Source organism: Mustelus asterias, chromosome 12 (assembly GCF_964213995.1).
Source record: "Mustelus asterias chromosome 12, sMusAst1.hap1.1, whole genome shotgun sequence".
NCBI classification, from domain to species: Eukaryota; Metazoa; Chordata; class Chondrichthyes; order Carcharhiniformes; family Triakidae; genus Mustelus; species Mustelus asterias.
Window position 1 is genome coordinate 5,908,856 of NC_135812.1, and position 22,403 is coordinate 5,931,258.

General features: G+C 42.7%; 1 protein-coding gene across 2 annotated transcripts in view; it reads left to right on the top strand.

The window, feature by feature from the left end:
• The window catches only part of ints2 (integrator complex subunit 2), a 57,159-nt gene that overhangs the window by 13,801 nt on the left and 20,955 nt on the right, over positions 1-22,403 (top strand). Inside the window, exons 8-16 of one of the 2 annotated variants that reach the window (XM_078224639.1) lie at positions 670-899; positions 1,515-1,640; positions 5,270-5,341; positions 5,731-5,845; positions 12,315-12,383; positions 14,531-14,665; positions 17,724-17,900; positions 19,486-19,594; positions 22,209-22,313. In XM_078224639.1, the coding sequence (XP_078080765.1) occupies positions 670-899; positions 1,515-1,640; positions 5,270-5,341; positions 5,731-5,845; positions 12,315-12,383; positions 14,531-14,665; positions 17,724-17,900; positions 19,486-19,594; positions 22,209-22,313 (1,138 nt within the window). The remainder of the gene's footprint in view (positions 1-669; positions 900-1,514; positions 1,641-5,269; positions 5,342-5,730; positions 5,846-12,314; positions 12,384-14,530; positions 14,666-17,723; positions 17,901-19,485; positions 19,595-22,208; positions 22,314-22,403) is intronic. The other variant, XM_078224640.1, reaches the window with a different exon arrangement.

Genomic DNA, 22,403 nt, shown 5'->3' on the forward strand with positions numbered 1-22,403 from the left:
CTTCTCTGAAGGACATTAATGAACGAACACGGAACAAAAATAAAATATAAAAGTGTGCAAAGCATAGGGATGCAACATTGAACTTCTGACAAAGAATCCTGAATTTTTAACTAATGTATTCATCATTTTGATTCTTTAAGTTAAAATTGATAAGCTGAAGAATATTTCATATCATTGGAAGTGACTATTTGACCTCTTGACAAACTGAAAAGCTCCATTGTGCATGGTATTTCTTAGGAAGAGGAACTGTTTTTTTTAAGCTTCTCTGTACCATTAGTAAACCACTGCTGGTTTCATGATCATTATTACTGATATCAGATATAATAATTGAATTTAAATTCTCCCAGCTGCTGTGGTGGGATTTGAACTTGTGTCTGGAACATTAGTCCAGGCCTCTGGATTACTATTCCAGTAACACCATCACTTTGCTACCATTCCTGTATTGTATGGGATAGTGCAAGAAGGTATATGTGAGGTAGAAGATTAGTCACATTCTTCTTGAATTTTGGAGCTGGTTAAATTGCCTTCTGTTGCTCTTATTTTCTTATGTTCTTGGGTTGTAAAGATGTTACACGACAAATACTTAGTTACTAACCTGCTAGTTTATTCCTCAGCCCTTTAAAATCTATTTGAGGACCAAGTGTAATTCTCAAGATTTTTGTTTTGCAGAGGAAGCGAGAACGCAGCAGCTCTGTGCTGTGGCAAATGAGGCGACAGCTACTGCTGGAACTAATGGCAATTCTCCCGACGGTTAGTAGTGGTCGCATTGGTGAGGACACAGCAGACACCGACATGGAACCTAACATATCTGTGTACTCTGCACTGAAGGAGGAAAATGTGGTGAAGGCTAGCGCAATGCTGCGACTCTACTGTGCGCTCATGGGAATCGCTGGACTCAAGTACGGGCAGTGATAATACATAAAAAGCTTCTGGGTGGGGATTATTGTTTAAGGGATATTGTATGTGTCTGTCATAGCTTACTGAATTATTAAAGATTTGCATCTTTACCCTGAAGACAGGGTAAAGATGCAAATTCGCATTTCACCACTTTTGCAGGTAAATACTTTACAAGTCACACAAACTTAAGCTGTTGAATAGCAACAAATATTTTAACACTTTTTTTCATAGCTTGATTATGCTGTATTTATTGCGGAAGATCATTTGGTCTGTTATTGGAATCTGAAAAATCCATAGTTACATTTGCTGTAGGTCTAATTACTTCAGCGATGGGATTTGCCCTCGGTTATCACTGGTATATATATGTATGAAAATGTACACAAAACAGCTCCAGCAAGGTTGCAACTTAAAACCTTAGTCTCCAACATTCAGCGGCTGTCTACTTGGGATTGTGGTGTGGGAATCAAGTTTGTCGGCTCTTGGGCGAAAAGGAATTTTGTTGTCACACTTGGCTGATCACTTCTGCTGGAAGTCCAATCTTATCAAGTGTGTAATCAGCAGCACCTTTGTTTTCGGCAGTATAGAATTGTAATGCTCTGTGTGATATTGTCATCTAGGCCAACTGATGAAGAAGCTGAGCAGCTTTTACAGCTAATGACGAGCCGCCCACCAGCAACTCCAGCTGGCGTACGCTTTGTGTCCCTGTCCTTCTGCATGCTGCTGGCATTCCCCAGTTTAGTCAGGTGAGTCAGAGATCTACCGTTGTCTCAAGGTCCGGATAGGAAAGGGTAAAATCAGCGAGGGCTCTCGCCTCAACTCCTTATCCAGTGACCTTGCTGTAAATTGCGCGTGTGAAAATCTGGCAAAAGCAAAATGAGACTTGGCTGAAAATAATCATGAATGAAAAATACCCACATGGTAATGGTCCCTGTGAACTCGCAAGAGATGAAGAAATGAAATTGAGAGATGATGGAAAATAAATAACACGTGCACTTATTGTAACACAAGTCAAGGATTTTGATATTTGATTGTAAGTATATATATATATATATATATATGCTGAGCATAAAATTTGCCAGTTAACGACAGATTTATCCTGTAATAAACCTCATTGTGTATCAAAGATATAATGCACTTTGGCAATCTGCATTAGCACTTGACAGCACTAAATAATTGAAAATAGACATGACAGTCGAAACTGGGGAGTGACATTTAAAACTGTAATCTAATCTTTGGTTACAAAAGATAGTCTAAACCATATATTTTATCCATTGGTTTATGTGTCATTTCAATCCTTTGACTTCATATAATAACGTATTTTCTTTCTTTAACTACAAACTGACAAGTTAATGAATAAAATGTTCCACCTAGTAGCAGATAAGAAGCACGCTGCTGAAATCATGCAACAAAATAATGGTTCACCTGTCTGTCACTTGTTTTCGTTTATAAAGCGACCTGTTTGGGGGCAAAAATTAGCATAGTTCTTCATAAACACCTTATTCCTGTGGGGGTGAGCTATTGTTCAAGGTGAGCTAATGTATTCCGTTAAATATAAAGAAAGAGCCCTTAATCAAAGAAACAGCAGCCAGGGAGACAAAACCCAGGAAAAAAAAGTTGGCGCAAAAAATATGATCCAGGTTGGAAGATGCAGGAGTGTGGATACTGGGAATTCTGCCTGGAAGGACTCTGAACACTGTAAGCTGGGACATGTCCAGCTGAACAAGACAATGAAGAACATCTCAGGAGCAATCCAACAAATACAAATTGACTACCAATGCAACATTGCGCCACCAGAAATCCATCGTGAAACTAGCACGGTACGATAGCTAGAAAGAATGCATACAAATTCGGACCTGCCACTGGTAGAAGACGTCACCCACCCACCCAGCAAATACCTCATCCCAAGATGACCAATCTGGACCAATGTGCCTGAACCAGGCAATTCTGCGAAGGACCTGTGGCACAACACCAACAAGCAAAGCCCAGAATCCGTATGGCATATGAATCAAACTGAACAGGTGTCTCACTGGAGTTGGACCCTGTCCCAACAACCGCTTCCCCTGGGAGACCACGATCACCCCTGTGAAACTGCCGAAGTGCAAACCATGGTGCATTAAATCGACAAGTGTTTCAGTGGCAGCCTCACTGCCCTACACCAGGCTGATGAGGCTGCCAACTAGCTGAAGAATTTCAAATTTGACATCTAGCTATTCATCAGTGCATAAGTACAGGATTGAACTACATGGTGAAATAATTGTCTGGTTCATGTAAAGCAAATAATCACTTCAGCATGGTCCTTCACTAAGCTGCCAAAGGGAGGGCGAATCAATCAAATGATTTCCAGTTGCCTGATCGCAGCATGATATGAACTATAGGCTGAGAATAGGTTGCCTTCGTGGTTAAAGTACGATGTGTGGACCAGGAAACCAATAGAGATACGTCTAAGAACAAAATGCTTTGCAGAAGCTTGGATCCATTAGGAAGTTAGAATGCTGTAAAGATTTTAAAAAACACACACACACACATTCCACATGGAGTAGGGAGCAAAATTCAATTACTTCATTTTATCATGGGAGGCTGTGGCATAGTGGTATTGTCACTAGACTAATAATCTAAATACCCAAGGTAATGCTCTGGAGACCCAGATATGAATCCCGGCATGGCAGATGGTGGAAATTGAATTCACTGAAAATCTGGAATTAAAAATCTATTGCCTCATGATCAACATTTGTCATAAAAACCCATCTGGTTCGCTAATGTCCTTTAGGGAAGGAAACCTGCCATCCTGAACTGGTCCGGCCAACATGTGACTCCAGACCCACAGCAATGTGGTTTACTCTGAAATTCCTTTGAAATGGCCTAGCAAGCCACTCAGCTCAAGGACATTCAGAGATGACCTTGCCAGCGATTCCCACATGCCATGAAAGAACTGTGTTTTTAAAAAAATCACAGCCAAGCTGAGCACAGAGGAACACAAACCAGAGGAAGTGTCATGCACAGGCCACCAAGTGATTGGATTGGAGTATCACTGACAGAGGTATGGGCTGGGTCAACCATCCATGTTCTTTATGCAGAGCCCAAGAGTTCTCACTCTGTGTGACTAGGCCAAACAGAAACTCTGCCCCCAAAAAGATTTGCAGATGTGGTTACATCTATATGAGTATGGATGATCGCAGGTACAAAATGGCTGAATGGTTCCTTCTCCAGAACTGACTAAATGAGCAAGTAGCATCTGCTTCTCATAGCCTAGGCGAGGCTAGTGTGAAAATTGGAAGGGGAACTTGCAGGTGATGGTATTCTTATGCATCTGCTGCTCATGTCCTTTTTAGGTGGTAGAACTTGCAGGTTTAAAAAGGTGCTGTCGATGAAATCTTGGTGAAGTGTAACTTGTGTGTGTACAGTGATGGAGGGAATAAATGTTGATGGATGGGATGTCAATTAAGCGGGGCTGCTTTGTCCTAGGTTGTGTTGAGTTTCTTGAGTGTTGTTGGAGCTGCACTCATCCAGACAAGTGGAGGCTATTCTGTCACATGCCTGATTCGTGCCTTGTAGATGCGGGACAGGCTTTGGGGAGTCAGGAGGTGACTGTGTCAGGCTGATGCTTGCCTAGTCTGTAGGCCAGCTCTGCCAATTTTGGCCCACGACCCCAGATGTTGGAAAGGAGGGTTGACGGGGCTTAGTATGCCTAGATCAAAACAGGTGGTCTGTCCAATTTCATTTTTTTTTTCTTTAATTTATTCATTCACAGGAAGTGAGTTCACTGGCAAAGGCCAGTGTTTCTTTGCAATCCTTTTACCACCTTTGAGAATGTGATGGGAAGTTGCCTTCTTGAAGCTGCCTTCTTGAAGCTGCAGTCTGTGCAGTGAAAGTACTCCCATAGGGCTTGTGGGGAGAAAGTTCCAACATGCCAGCAATTTCCACACAATGGATGGTGTGGTAATTTGAAGGGGAGCTTGCAGTTACTGTTGTTCCCATATGCCTGCTGCCCTTGCTTTTCAAGATAGTCGGTCTGAAAGGTGTTGTCAGAGAAGTTACCACAGTGCATCCTATAGATTCCTAGACAACTCTCCTCCCTCATGCGGCACTGCAATAAATTTGTGTCGATCAGCTCCTGGTTGTTTCTTGGGAAATTGCTGGTGTCTTTTACCAACCTAAAAAGCATTACACTTTTTTTTTAAAGTAATTCATTGTTGGGAGTGCTTTGAGATGTTTCTACCGAATAAGTTTTTGCATAAATATAACTTATTATTAAATGACCAATGATGTGTGGCAAGGAATAACTTCAGTAGCACAGGAAAAAACAGAAAATGTTAATTGTGCAGGCTTGATCCCTACATTCAGAACTTAATACTTCAGTTAATTGTGTTTGCAGCACACCTGAACAAGAGCAAATGACTGTGATGTGGTTAAGCTGGATGATTAGAGAGGAGGCATATTTTGAGAGGTGAGATTCAATATTGGGTATTGGCTTTCTGCAGTATTTCTACCTTTCATTTTAAAATCAGGTCTTGGGTTAGATTTTTCAAATGATGTAAAGTTGACCGGGAATGGCTAAAGTGTAATGGGTTTTCCCCAAACTATTACACAGCACACTTCCAAATAGCCAATTCAAGCAACTTCAACTTGGCCTGGGAGTAGCCTTCTAGCTCATATTGTACCAAATCTGTCGAACACGCAATGGGGAATGATGAAAAACTGAATGGGAAAATATCTCAGTAAAGTGATTTTTGTTTTATCTGTCCGAGCTAAGTTCGGCAATAGGTCATGTGTTCAAAGTTTATCCACAGTAATGGTATGAAGTGAAGTAACACTGTTTTCTCATGTAATTTCAAGCACCACAGGGGTATCTGCTTCATTTGGTGAGATGCTGCTATTGGTTGCAATGTACTTCCACAGCAACCAACTCAATGCCATCATTGACTTGGTCTGTTCCACACTGGGTATGAAGGTAAGTCTGACCCCCATCCTTTTTTATTGCATTAGTTTACAGGAGTTGAGAAAACTAAAGCAGTTACCCTTAAGTATTTTAATTTATTTCAGGGGATGTTTAATCACACGTTCTCATTCTTCAATTAGGGCTGCCCATCATTTGTAAGTGATCTGATCTATGCGGCAGCTAAAACAGTCTTGGTCACCAGTGCACATGCAACAGGGGCCAAAGATCCCTACCAATGTGTTCGGCTGTAATATTGGAGCAGATGTTGAAATTCGGTAGTGCTGTGGTTGTTAACATCAAGAATTTCCAGCTGTTCGTGATGAATATTGAACAAGTAGAACACAAAAAAATGAAAAACCTTTGGTATGTTTTTATGCGAAATTGAATCTGGCAGGAAGGGAGCAGAAGTGATGTCCAAAGATGTGCGGGTTAGGTTGATTGGCTATGCTAAAGTTGCCCCTTAGTGTCTTGAGATGCGTAGGTTAGAGGGATTAGCGGGTAAATATGTAGGGATATGGGGGTAGGGCCTGGGTGGGATTGTGGTCGGTGTAGACTCAATGGGCCGAATGGCCTCTTTCTACACTGTAGGGTTTCTATGATTTCTATGTGATAGGACATGACAATAATGTGCTGCCATCAAGTGGTAAAAATTCAAGATGTGCTTGGGAGTTTCCTTGTCGCAAGTTCTCGATTGAGCTTGTCCCATTGAGATGAAACACTGAGCAGTGTGGGGGTGAATTTTCCTCTCCTCTCCTGAGACCAGCTGAATTGAGCCATTGAGTCCACTTCTTCATCCCTTTGAGGCTGTTATTACAAAGTAATTAATACAGAAGCAGAGGTATTCCCCCTCAGAGGTCTGAAGGATGGTTTGACAGCAAGAAAGCTAATAAGTACCCGTTGGAGCAGAGCATCTGTGGAGTGGCAATCATCATCAGATTGTAATTCCGCTCCTGTATATTTACTTTAGTCTGGACCAGCACATTTCTTGCCTGGACCTCTGCCCCGGGTTTGGTGAGAAATGCAAAGTGCAGTAACTCCAGAAACCTTCCAATGCACGACAGGAACATCGAGGGAAGTGAAGCCATGTCCCTTTTTTTTGCAGTACTTAAAATGAATAATGCCTCTTTTTGGGAAAATCGATTCTTTTGACCCAGAGGATGAACACTGGGTTCAGTATATTGAAAGACTGTGCTATTTCTTCGCTGCTAATGAAATTACAGGAGAGGATAAGCAAAAGGTCTTTCTGCTTACAGTATGTGCACCCCAGACATGTAATCTCATTAGAAATTTAACATCCCCAGAAACTCTACTAAGTCTTTAACCAGCTTGTAACATTGGTAAAGGATCATTATAATCCCACACTGTCTTTCAACATGAGGCATTAAGTTTAAATCTGTTGTAAGGGACCCAGGGAGACAATTGCAACATAGAGGGCAAGACTAAGAAAATTGACGGAGCCATGCAAATTTGGACCATTGCTAGGTGACATGCTGCGAGACAGAAGGTTTGCATATGGAAAAGGCTGCTGGCAGAGGATAAGATTTCCTCGGAGAAAGCCATGGAAATTTATCAGGCAATCGAGATTGCGGAGAGAGACCCTCTCGAGTTACAGTACGTACATACAGACATGGTGAATCAGCTATGGTGCAAAACCTTTGCAAGTTGAGTGCGCAGGAGAGACAGAGCAGAGTTCACCAAAAAAAAACAGGTCAAAAACCTTAGAAATTCTGACAAAGATTATCGGTGTGGGAAAAAATGGAAATTCCAGTATTTTATTTGTTTTGGCTGCATTCAGAGAGGCCACATCCGAATTAAGTGTCGAGCCAAACAGAGCGCACTTGACTTAAACAAAAAAAAAGACCTGGACTTCTGTGCATAATTTAGAGCATGATTCCCAAGTGGAATCTGAGATATATCAATTGAATAATCTCAAGAGGAGTGTATCGGATCCTATTGTAAGAGTACCCCTGGTAAACAGATGGCCACTAAGCACGGAGATGGATACCGGTCCTTCTGTTACCATTCTAGGGGAGCAGACATTTAAATACTTCAAGATGGAGTTGGATCCCTAAAGTTAAGTAATACAAGAGCAAAATTGGCGCCACATACCGGGGAAACGCTAAACGTTTTGGGAACTACTTCCATGCCAGTGACTTAGCAGCACCAATCTACACATCTGCCAATCACTGTCACAAAAGGCCAGGGACCAAGTCTCATATCTCATCAAAGAAAACTAAGTTGGCTAGACATTTTCAGTGTAACTGATGGTAGTTTACATGAAGTTTTTTAAAAAATACCCCAAAGTTTTTCAAATTGAATTCGGGGAGTCAAGACTAAAATCCATATTAATTCAGATGCTACCCCAAAATTTTTTAGAGCTTGCCCAGTACCATGCAGTACTAAAACGTCGATGCAGAACTTGACATTTGGACCCATACTGAAATTTGACAGGACTGTCTGCATTTGTGGGGACTACAAATTGACTATCAATTAAGCAGCCAGGCTGGACAGATATCCAATTCCAAAAATTGAGGATCTTTATGGGAAGGTAGCAGGAGACCTAACGTATACAGAACTAGACATTGAGCCGTGCCTATCAACAATTGAAATTGGATGAGGATTCAAGAAAATTTGTAACAATTAACACCCACAAGGATTTATTTCAAAACACCTGATTATTTTTTGGTGTGTCTTCAGCATGTGCTATTTTTCAAAGCCCCATAAAAGATTTATTGCAAGATATATCCATAGTAATGGTATACCTAGATGATGCTTTTGTCACATGAGTTTCCCAAGAAGAGCATTTGACAAACCTTGAAGAGGTTCTTAAGAGATTCAAAAAGGTGAGGTGCAACTTAAAAGAGACGAGTGTACCTACCAGGCCCATGAGGGCATGTCCTTTGGATTTAAAGTTGGTGCCAAGAGGCAACACCCTCTAGAAGAAAGCGTAAAAGCTATAAAGGAAGTACCAGCACCTCAGAATGTGTCAGAACTGAGATCTTTTTTGGGCATGGTAAATTACTGTGGCCGGTTTAAACCAAACATTACCAGCACCGTTACATCTGCTTTTAAAGAAATGTCAGCATTGGTATTGGAGCGAGTCACAAAAAGAAGCCTTCAAGAAAGTTAAACTTGCTTTATAATCTTCAGACTTGCTGATAGTTTTCAACCCAAAGAGAGAGAGAATCCTAATGTGCGATGCTTTGCCATTTGGTTTGGGGCAGTGTTACCTCATAGAATGGAAAATGGCATAGAATAGCCTGGCACCTTTGCATCACAAACCTTAACTGATAGCAAGAGAAGATACTCCCAAATTGAAACTGAAGGGCTAACCATCATTTAGAAAATTCCACAAGTATGTTTATGGGCATCAGTTCATGATCACCGATCACAAGCCACTGTTGGGGTTATTTTGCAAGGGCAAACCTATTCCTCCTTTTGCATCGGCCAGAGTCAAGCGGTTGGGTTCATTTTAGCAGCGTACAACAAAATATTCCAACGCAGACCAGGTACCAAAGTATCTGTGGAGGGATACAAAAGTAACACAGATGCTCTGAATTGCCTTCCACTACCTCAAACCATATCACCATCCACAGTACCACAAGAAATATTGTTAGCCCTCAACCTTTTGGATACACTGTCAGTATCATCGAAGTAGATTCAGGAATTGGACTCAAGGTCCAGTCCTGTGCAGAGTAAAGCGTGTGGTCCTCCATGGATGGTACTGACAAGTCGGACCAATTCAAGCTGTTTCAGCTCTGCAAAGGTGCACTGAGCTGTGAGAATGGAGTGTTGCTGTGGGGGTCTAGAGTAGAGCTTCCAGGCCCAGCAAGAGGAACATTGCTGCAGGAATTACACAATACTCCGAGGTCAAACCAACCTGAAGATGCTCACCAGCGGTTATATTTGGTGGCCAGGCATTGATAAGGATATTGAAAATCTAGTCAGGCATTCTGATCAGTGCCAATTGCAACAAACACTGCCTCCTTCGGCTCACTTCCACCTGTGGGAATGGCCTGTGCATGGTTACATGTAGATTTTGCAGGTCCCTTTAAGGGCGCTGTGTTCCTGATTATTGCTGGTGCTCATTCCAGGCAGTTTGATATTCATGAAATGGGAACAACATCATCCACAATGAAAAAACTACAACAAACCTTCGCTACACATGGCCTGCCAGAAGCTTTGGTCTCTAATATTGTCACTGCATTTACAGGGGGCAGAATTTCCACATTTTATGTAAAATAATAGAATAAAACATGTGTGCATGGCACCCTATCATCCAGCCTCGAATGGCTTAGCAGAAAGAGCTGTACAGACGTTCAAGTCAACGATGAAAAACAGCGGGCACACCATTACGATTGAAGCTTGCTCGATGCCTCCTTACTTAGAGGACATCACAGGTTACGATGGGAGTCTCCCCCCAGAGCTACTATTGGAGAGACGCCTCTAGACCAGACTTGACCTAGTGTTCCCCAATTTAGTGGGAAAGATGAAAATGAAACGAGGTATACAAATGGGGTATCATAACTCTGTTAAGGGTGACAGGTCATTCGAGGTAAATTACTTGGGTTAAACCTTAAAGTTCCAGTTGAACACTGAGTCCCTGGGTAAATCATGACAAAAAGAGACCCAGTGTCCTATCTGGTTGACCTGGCCAAAGACAAGAAATGAGGAAACATGTAGACCACATAATGAAGAGAGAAATTAACACAAATACAAGCAGAGCAGGATGATCCAGCAGCACTTACCAACATTTCTCCAATAGTGCCAAGCAGATGGAGTTCAATCCAGATAAGAACAAGAACAAAAAACAATACAGCACAGGAACAGGCCCTTCGGCCCTCCAAGCCCGCGCCGCTCCCCGGTCCAGGATTGAATCCTGAATCCAGGATCCCCGCCCAATTTTCCAGCCTATCTACATACCAATATCCTATCCACCGAGCTGTCCCTCACAGCTACGATGCTTTGTAGCTGTCTAGATAAGTCTTAAACGTTCCCAGTGTGTCTGCCTCCACCACCTTGCCCGGCAACACATTCCAGGCCCCCACGACCCTCTGTGTAAAATATGTCCTTCATATAAATGCGAAGTGATGCATTTTGGTAGAATTCAAGTAGGGGGAGCTATACGATAAATGGCAGAACCATAAAGGGTGTAGATACGCAGAGGGACCTGGGTGTGCAAGTCCACAGATCCTTGAAGGTGACGTCACGGGTAGAGAAGGTAGTGAAGAAGACATATGGCATGCTTGCCTTTATAGGACGGGGCATAGAGTATAAAAGTTGGGGTCTGATGTTGCAGTTGTATAGAACGTTGGTTCGGCCGCATTTGGAATACTGCACCCAGTTCTGGTCGCCACACTACCAGAAGGACGTGGAGGCGTTAGAGAGAGTGCAGAGGAGGTTTACCAGGATGTTGCCTGGTGTGGAAGGGCTTAGTTATGAGGAGAGATTGGGTAAACTGGGGTTGTTCTCACTGGAAAGACAGAGGATGAGGGGTGACCTAATAGAGGTGTATAAAATTATGAAAGGCATAGATAGGGTGAACGGTGGGAAGCTTTTTCCCAGGTCGGTGGTGACGTTCACGAGGGGTCATAGGTTCAAGGTGAGGGGGGGGGGGAGGTTTAACACAGATATCAGAAGGACGTATTTTACACAGAGGGTGGTGGGAATGCGCTGCCGGGCAAGGTGGTGGAGGCGGACACACTGGGAACGTTTAAGACTTATCTCGATAGCCACATGAATGGAGTGGGAATGGAGGGATACAAAAGAATGGTCTAGTTTGGACCCGGGAGCGGCGTGGGCTTGGAGGGCCGAAGGGCCTGTTCCTGTGCTGTATTGTTCTTTGTTCAGTGGGATTGGTTATTTCAGAGGAAATGGAGCCGATATCGGCACTAACGCACCTCCTGAAACTGCAAGACATCTGACTACTAAAGACATTGCTACCTCAACTGAGGCAGAGCTGTCAGAGACATTCTCAGAGAATTCAGAAGTCTCCTGATAGACTGTATTGTGTTATCCATCTATTCTTGTAAATAGTTGCCTGTTAATAAATAGGATTGTAAAGAACTTAGAAGGGGGAGAGAGATGTGGTAGTGCGACGGTTGAGTGCAAATCCAAGTAGCGGCTGGAAAGTAGCGATTGAGTGCTGACAGTTGACCCCCAGGTAGATGAGGAGTAAGGTGGCTTTCGTCGTCCTCCCTTGTACAAAATGTAATTTAAATAAACAATTCTATTACTTTGACCTGCTAAATAGTTATTGAGCCTTGAATTTATTAAGAAACCTACCTCATCAGTCGCCCATTTTGGAAATCCCAGCAACGTGAAGCCAGAAAATAACTCCATAAGTATAAATTTTGTAAATGTGCAATGTTATGAGATGAAGTTTGCTTGTGAGGTCTGAATTGAGGCTATGCTACTGTTCTGTCTGGTCTATCATATTGAAAAGAAACTGAAAATAACAGCCTTTTAATTTCTGGCTTAGATTGCAATTAAACCAAGCTCACTGAACAGGATGAAAACCATCTTCACACAGGAGATATTCACAGAGCAGGTGAGCCGACAGCTTGCACACACCTTGTGCCTTTAAATTTGTACACAAGGAATTCTCTTCCAATTTGAATCTCAAATCTCATTGTACTTGACTTGAGACCTCTCACAGAAACATCCCCAAGTGTATCACATACAAGAAAATGCCATTTTGGAATGAAGTCACTGTTGCTACATAGCAAATGTGGTATCAGTTTTTGTGCAACAAAGCCCTCCCCCTCCATACAAGAATGAATTGAATAGCCAGTTAATCCATTTTTGACAGTGATTGAGGGAGCAGTGTTTTCCAGGAAACTAAGATGTGCTTTGAATAGTTCCACGGGATCTTTAATATTCAGTTGAGCCATCAGAACTGATAGGACTTCCACTTAACAATTTATGACTACAATCTAGAACATTTCCCATCACACTCCACCACCTAGCTGTTACATACAAATACTATTGTCAAGCTCCAGTGTTATGCTGATGGGAAAATCTCATTTTTTTCACACGTAAGCGGTGCAGATCCAGTCGATACCAGTTTCAATTCTGGTATTGAAATATTTGATCCGAGTTGCAGCAGCTTTGTGTTTGCAGTGTTGGGCTTGTGAGGGGAAACGGTGAGCAGAATTCTTGGACCTTAATGCTATCGAGTGAATCTCACGTGAAACACACATGTATGTGCTGACACCAGCATTTTCCCTGCTATAATGCTCACTTTCTCAGCTCTCACTGCCATTTGAGCAAGGTATCACAAGCAGATACTATGGAGCTGTACAACAGCAAGTGTCAGGGGAGGTTGCAAACTAGAAGGAAAATACTATGTCAAATTTTTAATTAGGCAGAAAAAAATGTTATCAGTCACAGGACTGTTGTGAGAGTATGATGGCTTTAGCTTTCCACATTCCATTTTCGGCTTTTTGCAATGTTCCAGTGAACCCCAACACAAACTGGAGGAACACACCTCATCTTCTGATTGGGCACTTTATAGCCTTCGGGGCCGAACATTGAGTTCAACAACATCAGAGCATGAACTCTCCCCTCCACCTTCACCCCATTTCCATTTATTTTATTTCATTTCATCTTTTCGTCTCGTTTGTCTGTTTTTATCACCTTTCATTCTTTTATTTTTCCACATCTCCAATCTTGCTCTCCATCTTACCTCCAAGTGCAGCCCCTCCCGCCACCACCCCACTTCATGGCAACTGCCACGTTCCTCAGGTAGGCCTTAATCTGTACCTCTGTTCTGCCATTCACACATTCTGATCACTTAATGGCCACTTTTGGCACCGTTCTCAGTCTTCTTCATCACCATTTACATTTCCTTTGTTCAATTACAGCCACCGCCGCCCCCGCCCCAAACAACCCACCCTCTAGTATAAATCTTGACTGATTTTTTTTTTACACTCAGCTCTGATGAAGGGTCAATCCAGACTCAAAGTTGGCTCTGTCAGACCAGCTGAGATTTTCCAGCATTTTCTGTTTTTGTTTGTGTTGGCTTTATCTTTGGTTATGTTTAGAAAAGACAGTGCAGACCACAGACAAGTTCAATGGAAATACTAACCTTTAGAAATTAAATTTTTTTTAGTTTCTCTTGCATCATCTAGGTTCATATCTTTGCTTTGAAGTGTAAATGCCACCTAGTGCCCAGTGTGGTGGCATTGTGCTTTCAGGTGCCTTCTGGGGTACCTGAGATGTCGAGCAGATGTCACCCTAATCAGCTGGGGACTGGGAAACCAATTGTTCTTCCATTCACTCTAATGCTGAGGGTTAGAGTTCTTGCTTTCCATGCTGATTAAAGATTCGTTTTTCTTTTCACAGATATATAATATTTATATATGAAGTGTGAACATCGCAAAAATGCTATCACTCTGACCCCATCATTTAGTGGAATGTTCAGCTGGTGGGAGAATTGGTGCAGTTCCAGGGATCTGCCAGTACTTCTTTATAGTCAGTTACCAGATCATGTGCCATCATGGTTTCCCCTGCTGACCCTTCTCCACATCATGACCCTTGCCTAGCCAGAGGTGAAGTGCCTCAGCATTTCGTACAGGCCTAAGCTCAGGAACATAGGCAGGAGAAGGATAAATGGAAACTTCCTTACTGCCATTGTGTGATGCAAGGTGTGGGATGACTTGCTAATCATATTGTTGTAATTCTTTCTAATTCTAGGTAGTTACTGCCCATGCTGTGCGAGTGCCTGTAACCAGCAACCTGAGTGCTACTATCACTGGGTTCTTGCCCATACACTGTATTTACCAATTGTTGAGAAGTCGTGCTTTCACAAAGCACAAGGTTTCCATCAAGGTACTAAAGTATTATTACCACATTTATCATGCTCCATTTCTTTCACACAATATGGACTTGTTGTTTGTCCATGGCATTACCTGAATGCCTACTAAAAATAAGTCAGTGTATGAAGTGCATCTCATTTCTCTGACTGCTTTTCTTGCAATGGTTGCTGCAGATGATTTGATTTATTATTGTCACATGTATTGGGATACAGTGAAAAGTATTGTTTCTTGCGCACTATACAGACAAAATATTACATTCAGAGAGTACATAGGGAAGAAGGAAAGGAGAAGGTATAGAATATAGTGCTAAAATAGCTGGGGTCTCGAGAAAGATCAGCTTAATATGTGGTAGGTCCATTCAAAAGTCTGAAGGCAGTAGGGAGGAAGCTGTTCAGTCGGTTGGTACATAGTCTCCGAGTTTTGTATATGTAGGGTGGCAAGGTGGCACAGTGATTAGCACTGCTGCCTCACAGCGCCAGGGACACGGGTTTGATTCCCAGCTTGGGCCACTGTCTGTGTGGAGTTTGCACATTCTCCCCGTGTCTGCCTGGATTTCCTCTTGGTGCTCCAAAGATGTGGGGGTTAGGTGGATTGGCCATGCTATATTGCCCTTTAGTGTCAGGGGGACTAGCTAGGGTAAATGCATGGGGTTATGGGGGTAGGGCCTGGTTGGGATTGTGGTTGGTGCAGACTCGATGGGCCGAATGGCGGCCTCCTGCACTGTAGGATTCTATGACTTCCCGAAGGAAGAAGTTGGAAGAGAGTATATCCGGGTTCGTGGGGTTCTTGATTATGTTGGCTGCTTTTCCAAGGCAGCGGGAAGTGTCGACGGAGTCAATGGATAGGAGGCTGGTTTGTGTGATAGACTGGGCTACGTTCACAACCCTTTGTAGTTTCTTGTGGTCTGGGTCAGAGCAGGAGCCATACCAAGCTGGAGATTCTGTAGATACGAATATGGACCACAATCAGGCAGGGGGCAAGGCTAGCCCATTGCACGCAGGGTGTGCTGATGCCTGAGATCGTGGTTTGCCTCACCCAGGGTAGAGTAAAGGATCAGGATAGCCAATGAGGTTGAACTGAGGTTTCACCTGATGGAATTTTTTAAAGCTATCTCCGCCTTTTGATTAAGATGAAGTGTTAGATTAAGCCCAGGAGGGGGTGCAATGCCTCATCCTGTCAACTTGGACCTTGTTTGATCAGGCTCAAGATGGGATGCAGTATCTTGTCTTATCAGCTTGGATTTAGTTTGTCCCTCATGTGGGAACTATGATTGGACTTAATTTGAATTAGCTCTTTTTGATTAGAAATAAAGTACTGAAAGGTACCAAATTTTAAAAAATGGAATATCTGGACTTAACTGTTGATATTCCATTGAAAAAAGCGACTCTATGAGAAGGATGATCCTCCCGGGCTAACCAAGGAATTTAAAGATTTTATCAACTTGAAAGAAAAGACTAGCATTACTGCAAATATTAGTGACAGGCCAGGAGATTGGAAAAAAACTTTAGAAACCAGCAAAGGATGACTTAAAAAAAATCAGAAAATTAGCAAGAAATATAAAAACAGTAAAAGATATTACAAGTGGCACGGTAGCACAGTGGTTAGCACTGCTGCTTCACAGCTCCAGGGACCTGGGTTCGATTCCCGGCTTGGGTCACTGTCTGTGTGGAGTTTGCACATTCTCCTCGTGTCTGCGTGGGCTTCCTCCTGGTGCTCCGGTTTCCTCCCACAGTCCAAAGATGTGCGGGTTAGGTTGATTGGCCAGGCTAAAATTGCCCTTAGTGTCCTGAGATGTGTAGGTTAGAGGGATTAGTGGGTAAATATGTAGGGATATGGGAGTAGGGCCTGGGTGGGGTTGTGGTCGGTGCAGACTCGATGGGCCGAATGGCCTCTTTCTGTGCTGTAGGGTTTCTATGATTTCTATGAAGTATAAAAAAGATATAAGTAGCTAAAGTCAGCATTGGTCCCTTTGAGGATAAGACTAGGGAACTAATCTTGAAAAATAAGTTGTCCACTTTGGCAGCAAAATAGAAAAGCAGAATATTATTTAAATGGAAAGAGACTACAGAATACTTGGGTACAGAGGGATCAGGGTATCACAAAATAATTAACATGCAAGTACAGCAAGTGATTATGAAGACAAATGGAATGTTCTTTTTTGCAAGGAGAATTGAGTATAAAGGTAGGAAAGTCTTGCTGCAACTGTACAGTGCATTGGTGGGACCACACCTAGAGTACTAAGTCCAGTTTTAGCCTCCTTACTTAAAGGATATAATTGCATTGGAAGCAGGTTAGAAAAGTTCATTCGGCCGATTCCTCATTTCAAAGGGTTTGTCTTTTGAGGAAAGGTTGGGCCTATGCTCATTGGAGTTGAGAAGGATGAGAGGTGATCTTCTTGAAACATAGATTATGTAGGGTTTGACAGGATAAATACTGAAAGAACTAGGGGGCACAAGTTTAAAATAAGGGGTATCTCATTTAAGACCAAGATGAAGAGGATTTTTCTTCCCTCGGAAGGTTGTTAATCCTTGGAAATTTCTTCCACAGAGATCAGTGGAGGCAGAGTCATTAAATATATAGGAAAGTGGAGTTTTAACTATGATGTTTCTTGAATGGTCAAGCAGGCTTGAGAGGCCAAATGGCCGATCCCCTACTCCTATTTCTTACTTTATGAACATTTAATATTTGGGTATTTGGGTTTGATTTCAACCAAGACTTTTGGCATGAATTTTCTGTTCCAAGGCTCTTTAACGAATATCTAATGTTCAAGCATCTGAGATTAAATTCAACCAAGACTATTGGCATGAATATTTCTACTCTAAGGCTCTGTAATAAAATCTTAATTGGCCTGCTCGGGTTTTAGTGCGTGAAGAAAAAATGCCTGGACCCCAGTAAGCATGTAGTCTTTTCCAAATGTACATGTAAGGGCATTGAAATTCTGTCTGCAATCCAATTTGTCTGCATTCCAGTTTCTAATGTCCAGGATCAAAACCATAGTAATTGTATTTCCTTTGAAAGCTGATGGGGAAAAAACATGACATTTAAAAATTGTTTGTTGATTTCACGTTTAGGATTGGATTTACCGACAAATGTGTGAAACGACAACTCCTCTGCACCCTCAGCTAATTCCTCTGATTGATGTTTACATCAACTCCATCCTCACTCCTGCATCCAAGGCTAATCCTGAAGCCACAAACCAACCTATCACGGAGCAAGAGGTCCTCAATGTGTTCAACGGCCTTACTTGGGTGAGCCCACCATCTCCACAACCAGCACGTTTGAAATGAAGTTTAAAGTTGCCGTTATGCTGTATATGCTGCATCTATACTGTATCTTAGAACCATAGAAAAGTTATGGCACGGCGAGGCCTTTCAGCCCATCGTCTTGGTGCCAGCCAAAGAAGAGTAAAAAAGAAACTAGCCGCTCATTTTAATTCCACTTTCCAGCATTTCCAAATGCATCATCAAGGTACAGTATACCAATAGCAGTAACATGAAAACCTGATAAAGATTGTTAACTTAACTTAGAAGGACAGATGCAGAGGACACCACCACTTGAAAGTTCCCCTCCAAGTTCCACACCATCCTGATTTGGAACTTTATCGTCATTCTTTCACTGTCGCTGGGTCAAAATACTGGATCTCCCTTCTTTACAGCGCTGTGGGTGTACCTACACCGCATGGACTGAAGCAGTTCAAAAAGGTAGCCCACACCATCTTCTCAAGGGTAATTGGGCGTGGGCAATAAATGTTGGCCTTGCCAGCGACACCCACATCTCGTGAATGAATAAATTTTAAAATTGTCTTGTTTCAATAACTGGTATGAGCATTATGCTTTATTGGAAAACTGCAGTAAATCAGGGAAGAGAAGTAACATTGTGTTGTAAGTTTTCATTTTAATCCTTTGACATAATGGGTGGGATTTTATGGCCTTGCTCAAGAGAGACCGGAAAATCCCACCTGAGGTCGACGGACATTTCCGTTGTCCGCCCCTTGCCTGCTCCAATTCTGTGGCGGGCAGGGTGGTAGAATTCCAGCAATTGACTTGTGAACCGGTGCACAAAGGAAAGGCAGGTTCCTGGGTCTGAGACACAGACAATCCTCATCCGCATTGAGGTATAGTTAGGCAGCTTGAGGGATACCTTGCAAGGATTCTTGTACCTAATTGGTATAGAGGGAGTGACTGCCATTCTGGAGTGCAGAGTGGAAAATGATGGGTAGGACAGGATTTGATTTAGTGTGATACTTCTAGAGTTGCACAACCCTCCGATATTTGGTGCCAAAAGAGAAGAATGTGACCGAGATAATGACTGACAATTGTCTATGGAACCAAACCCAGTAAAGAGCTAAAAACCTTTGAGTAGAAATAAAATCCTAGGATTCAAAGTCTTAGCTCTGAATCAGAAAGTTAATTGTAAGGAATGGGAACATTTGATGGGATGCCCATCCTTCAACCCAGTATAATGTATGTTAATTGGGTTTATTGGTACAGAATTGTCATATTCTGGGTGATTGAATCCAAAGTTGTATAATTTCTGCTTTTTGGCTCTTATTTCTGCAGAGCTGTTTTTCACTACAAACTAAACTGGGAAAAGCTTCACCTCAGTGAGGGTTTTGTCTTCCATTGAACATTCCTTCATTTTAATACTAGATGTAACAAATGATTTAGCTGCATGAAGTATCCCAGTTACTCATTACTTTGGTGAACAGATTTGTATTAAAGTTGTGACTAAAGAGCACATGTAAAAAAAGGTTACAAGGTCACAGACTATTAAATACGAAGTCAACCATTTAGAGGAAGGTGCTTTAACCATTTTCCTATTTTTATAAAACAGGGTGAGAACAACCGATGTCGACAGAGGCACAGCATCACAGCCCAGCTGCTGGTTCTCTATTACACACTCTCGTATGAGGAGACTCTGCTGTCCAATGTTAAGCCATTAGGTATGTGTGTGTTCCTGCCTCGACCAGTGGAGTGGGTTTCTTTTCAACCTCCTCCTTCTCATTATCCCCACCCTGAGAATTTCTTCCCATAGGCGCAATCATTCAAGTTAAAGGCATGTTGGTCACACACACTCATACTCTCTCATACTGTTACGTGCATTTTCATGCATGCATGCACAAATACACTCGCACTCCTCCACATCTTATAAAACAGGGTGAAAACAACCAATGTCGACAGAAGCACAGCATCACTGCCTAGCTGCTGGTTCTCTATTACACACTGTCGTATGAGGAGACTCTGCTGTCCAATGTTAAGCCATTAGGTATGTGTGTGTTCCTGCTGGCATGGTGGCATAGTGGTTAGCACTGCTGCCTCACAGCGCCAGGTACCCAGGTTTGATTCCCGGCTTGGGTCACTGTCTGTGTAGAGTTTGCACATTCTCCCTGTGTTTGCGTGGATTTCCTCCGGGTGCTCCAGTTTCCTCCCACAGTCCAAAGATGTGCAGGTTAAGTGAATTGGCCATGCTAAATTCTCCCTCGGTGTACAAAGAACAAAGAAAATTACAGCACAGGAACAGGCCCTTCGGCCCTCCAAGCTTGCACTGACCATGCTGCCTGACTTAACTAAAACCCCCTACCCTTCCGGGGACCATATCCCTCTATTCACATCCTATTCATGTATTTATCAAGACGTCCCTTGAAAGTCACTACTGTATCCGCTTCCACTACCTTCCCCGTCAACGGGTTCCAGGCACCCACCACCCTCTCTGTAAAAAATCTGCCTCGTACATTTCCCTTAAACCTTGCCCCTCACACCTTAAAGCTGTGCCCCCTAGTAATTGACTCTTCCGCCCTGGGAAAAAGCTTCTGACTATCCACTCTGTCCATGCCTCTCATAATCTTGTAGACTTCTATCAGGTTGCCCCTCAACCTCCATCGTTCCAGTGAGAACAAATCCAACCTCTACTCATAGCTAATGCCCTCCATATCAGGCAACATCCTGGTAAATCTTTTCTGTACTCTCTCTAAAGCCTCCACATCCTTCTGGTCGTGTGGCGACCAGAATTGAACACTATATTCCAAGTGCAGCCTAACTAAGGTTCTGTAAAGCTGCAACATGACTTGCCAATTTTTAAACTCAATGCCCCGGCCGATGAAGGCAAGCATGCCGTATGCCTTCTTGACTACCTTCTCCACCTGCATTGCCACTTTCAGTGACCTGTGTACCTGTACACCCAGATCCCTCTGCCTATCAATACGCTTAAGGGTTCTGCTATTTACTGTATATTTCCTATCAGTATAAGACCTTCCAAAATGCATTACCTCACATTTGTCTGGATTACACTCCATCTGCCATCTCTCCTCCCAAGTCTCCATCCGTTCTATATCCTGTTGTATCCTCTGTTGGTCCTCATTGCTATCCACAAATCCACCAACCTTTGTGTCGTCCGCAAACTTACTAATCAAACCAGTTACATTTTCCTCCAAATCATTTATATATATTACAAACAGCAAAGGTCCCAGCACTGATCCCTGAGGAACGCCACTTGTTGACGAAGGAGCAGTGCTCCGAAAGCTAATGGTATTTGCTACCAAATAAACCTGTTGGACTTTAACCTGGTGTTGTTAAAACAGTGTTTACCCCAGTCCAACGCCAGCATCTCCACATCATGAACGCCACTTGTCACAGCCCTCCATTCAGAAACGCACCCTTCCACTGCTACTCTCTGTCTTCTTTGACTGAGCCAGTTTTGTATCCACCTTCTTTGTACCTGAACAGGTGCCAGAGTGTGGCGGCTAGGGGATTTTCACAGTAACTTCATTACAGTGTTAATGTAAGCCTACTTGTGACTAATAATAAACTTTACCGTACTCATTGTCAGATTTTGAGGGAAATAATCCCTGAATCTGCAGCCTGCCTAGTTTTCTTTTAATTTTTCTGTCCCACTTTACCAATCGACCAGCCAGCAGAACACCAAGAAAGGCAGCCAAAAACAGTCTTTCCCATGCTGTAAAGTAATCCAACTTATTTGTGACAGTCATACCTCCGGGTTCAAGTTCTAGTCCAAAGACTTGGGCACAAAATCCAGCTGACTATTCAGTATAGTACTGAAGTTTGGAAGTACCATCTTTCGGATGAGGATTTAAACCCAAGACCCTAACTGTCCCTTCAGGTGGATGTAAAGATCCCACAGGACTATTTTGAAGGGCAGGGTCCCCAATGCCTTTGCCAATATTTATTCCTCGACCTACATCACAAAAACAGGTTATCTGCTCATAATTGCCTGTTGGAACTTACTGTTCCCAAATTTTCTGCCATATTTCCCCTATTATTAGTGACTACACTTCAGAAATATTTAGTTGGCTGTGGAAAGCCCTTTGAGGCATCCTGAGGTGCTATACAAATGTAACTTTATTGTTGCTGCTTTCAGTTAGCCAGATAGCTACCACCTACCTCTGTTCTGTTAAACTGAGTTGACCAAACAATGGTTTTACTTTTGCAGTTTAAAGCCTGGCTTTTTTAATTTGGATACTGCTCAGGCTCTATTTCTGTTGAAGTGGCTCACTGGTGAACTTGCTGACTAACTCCCTCATTCTTGCACATTTTTAATAGCAGCAGTACAGAAGAAACCCAAGTCTTACTCTGCAGCCCTGATGGACCAGATTCCTATCAAGTACTTAATTCGCCAGGCACAGGGCCTTCAACAAGAGCTGGGAGGTAAATGCACAGGTTTCACTAGTGTCTTTGGGCTCTATTGGAACTCGGGTTCTGACATGAGCAAATTGCAACCCAGCCCTTCTGTTTTTT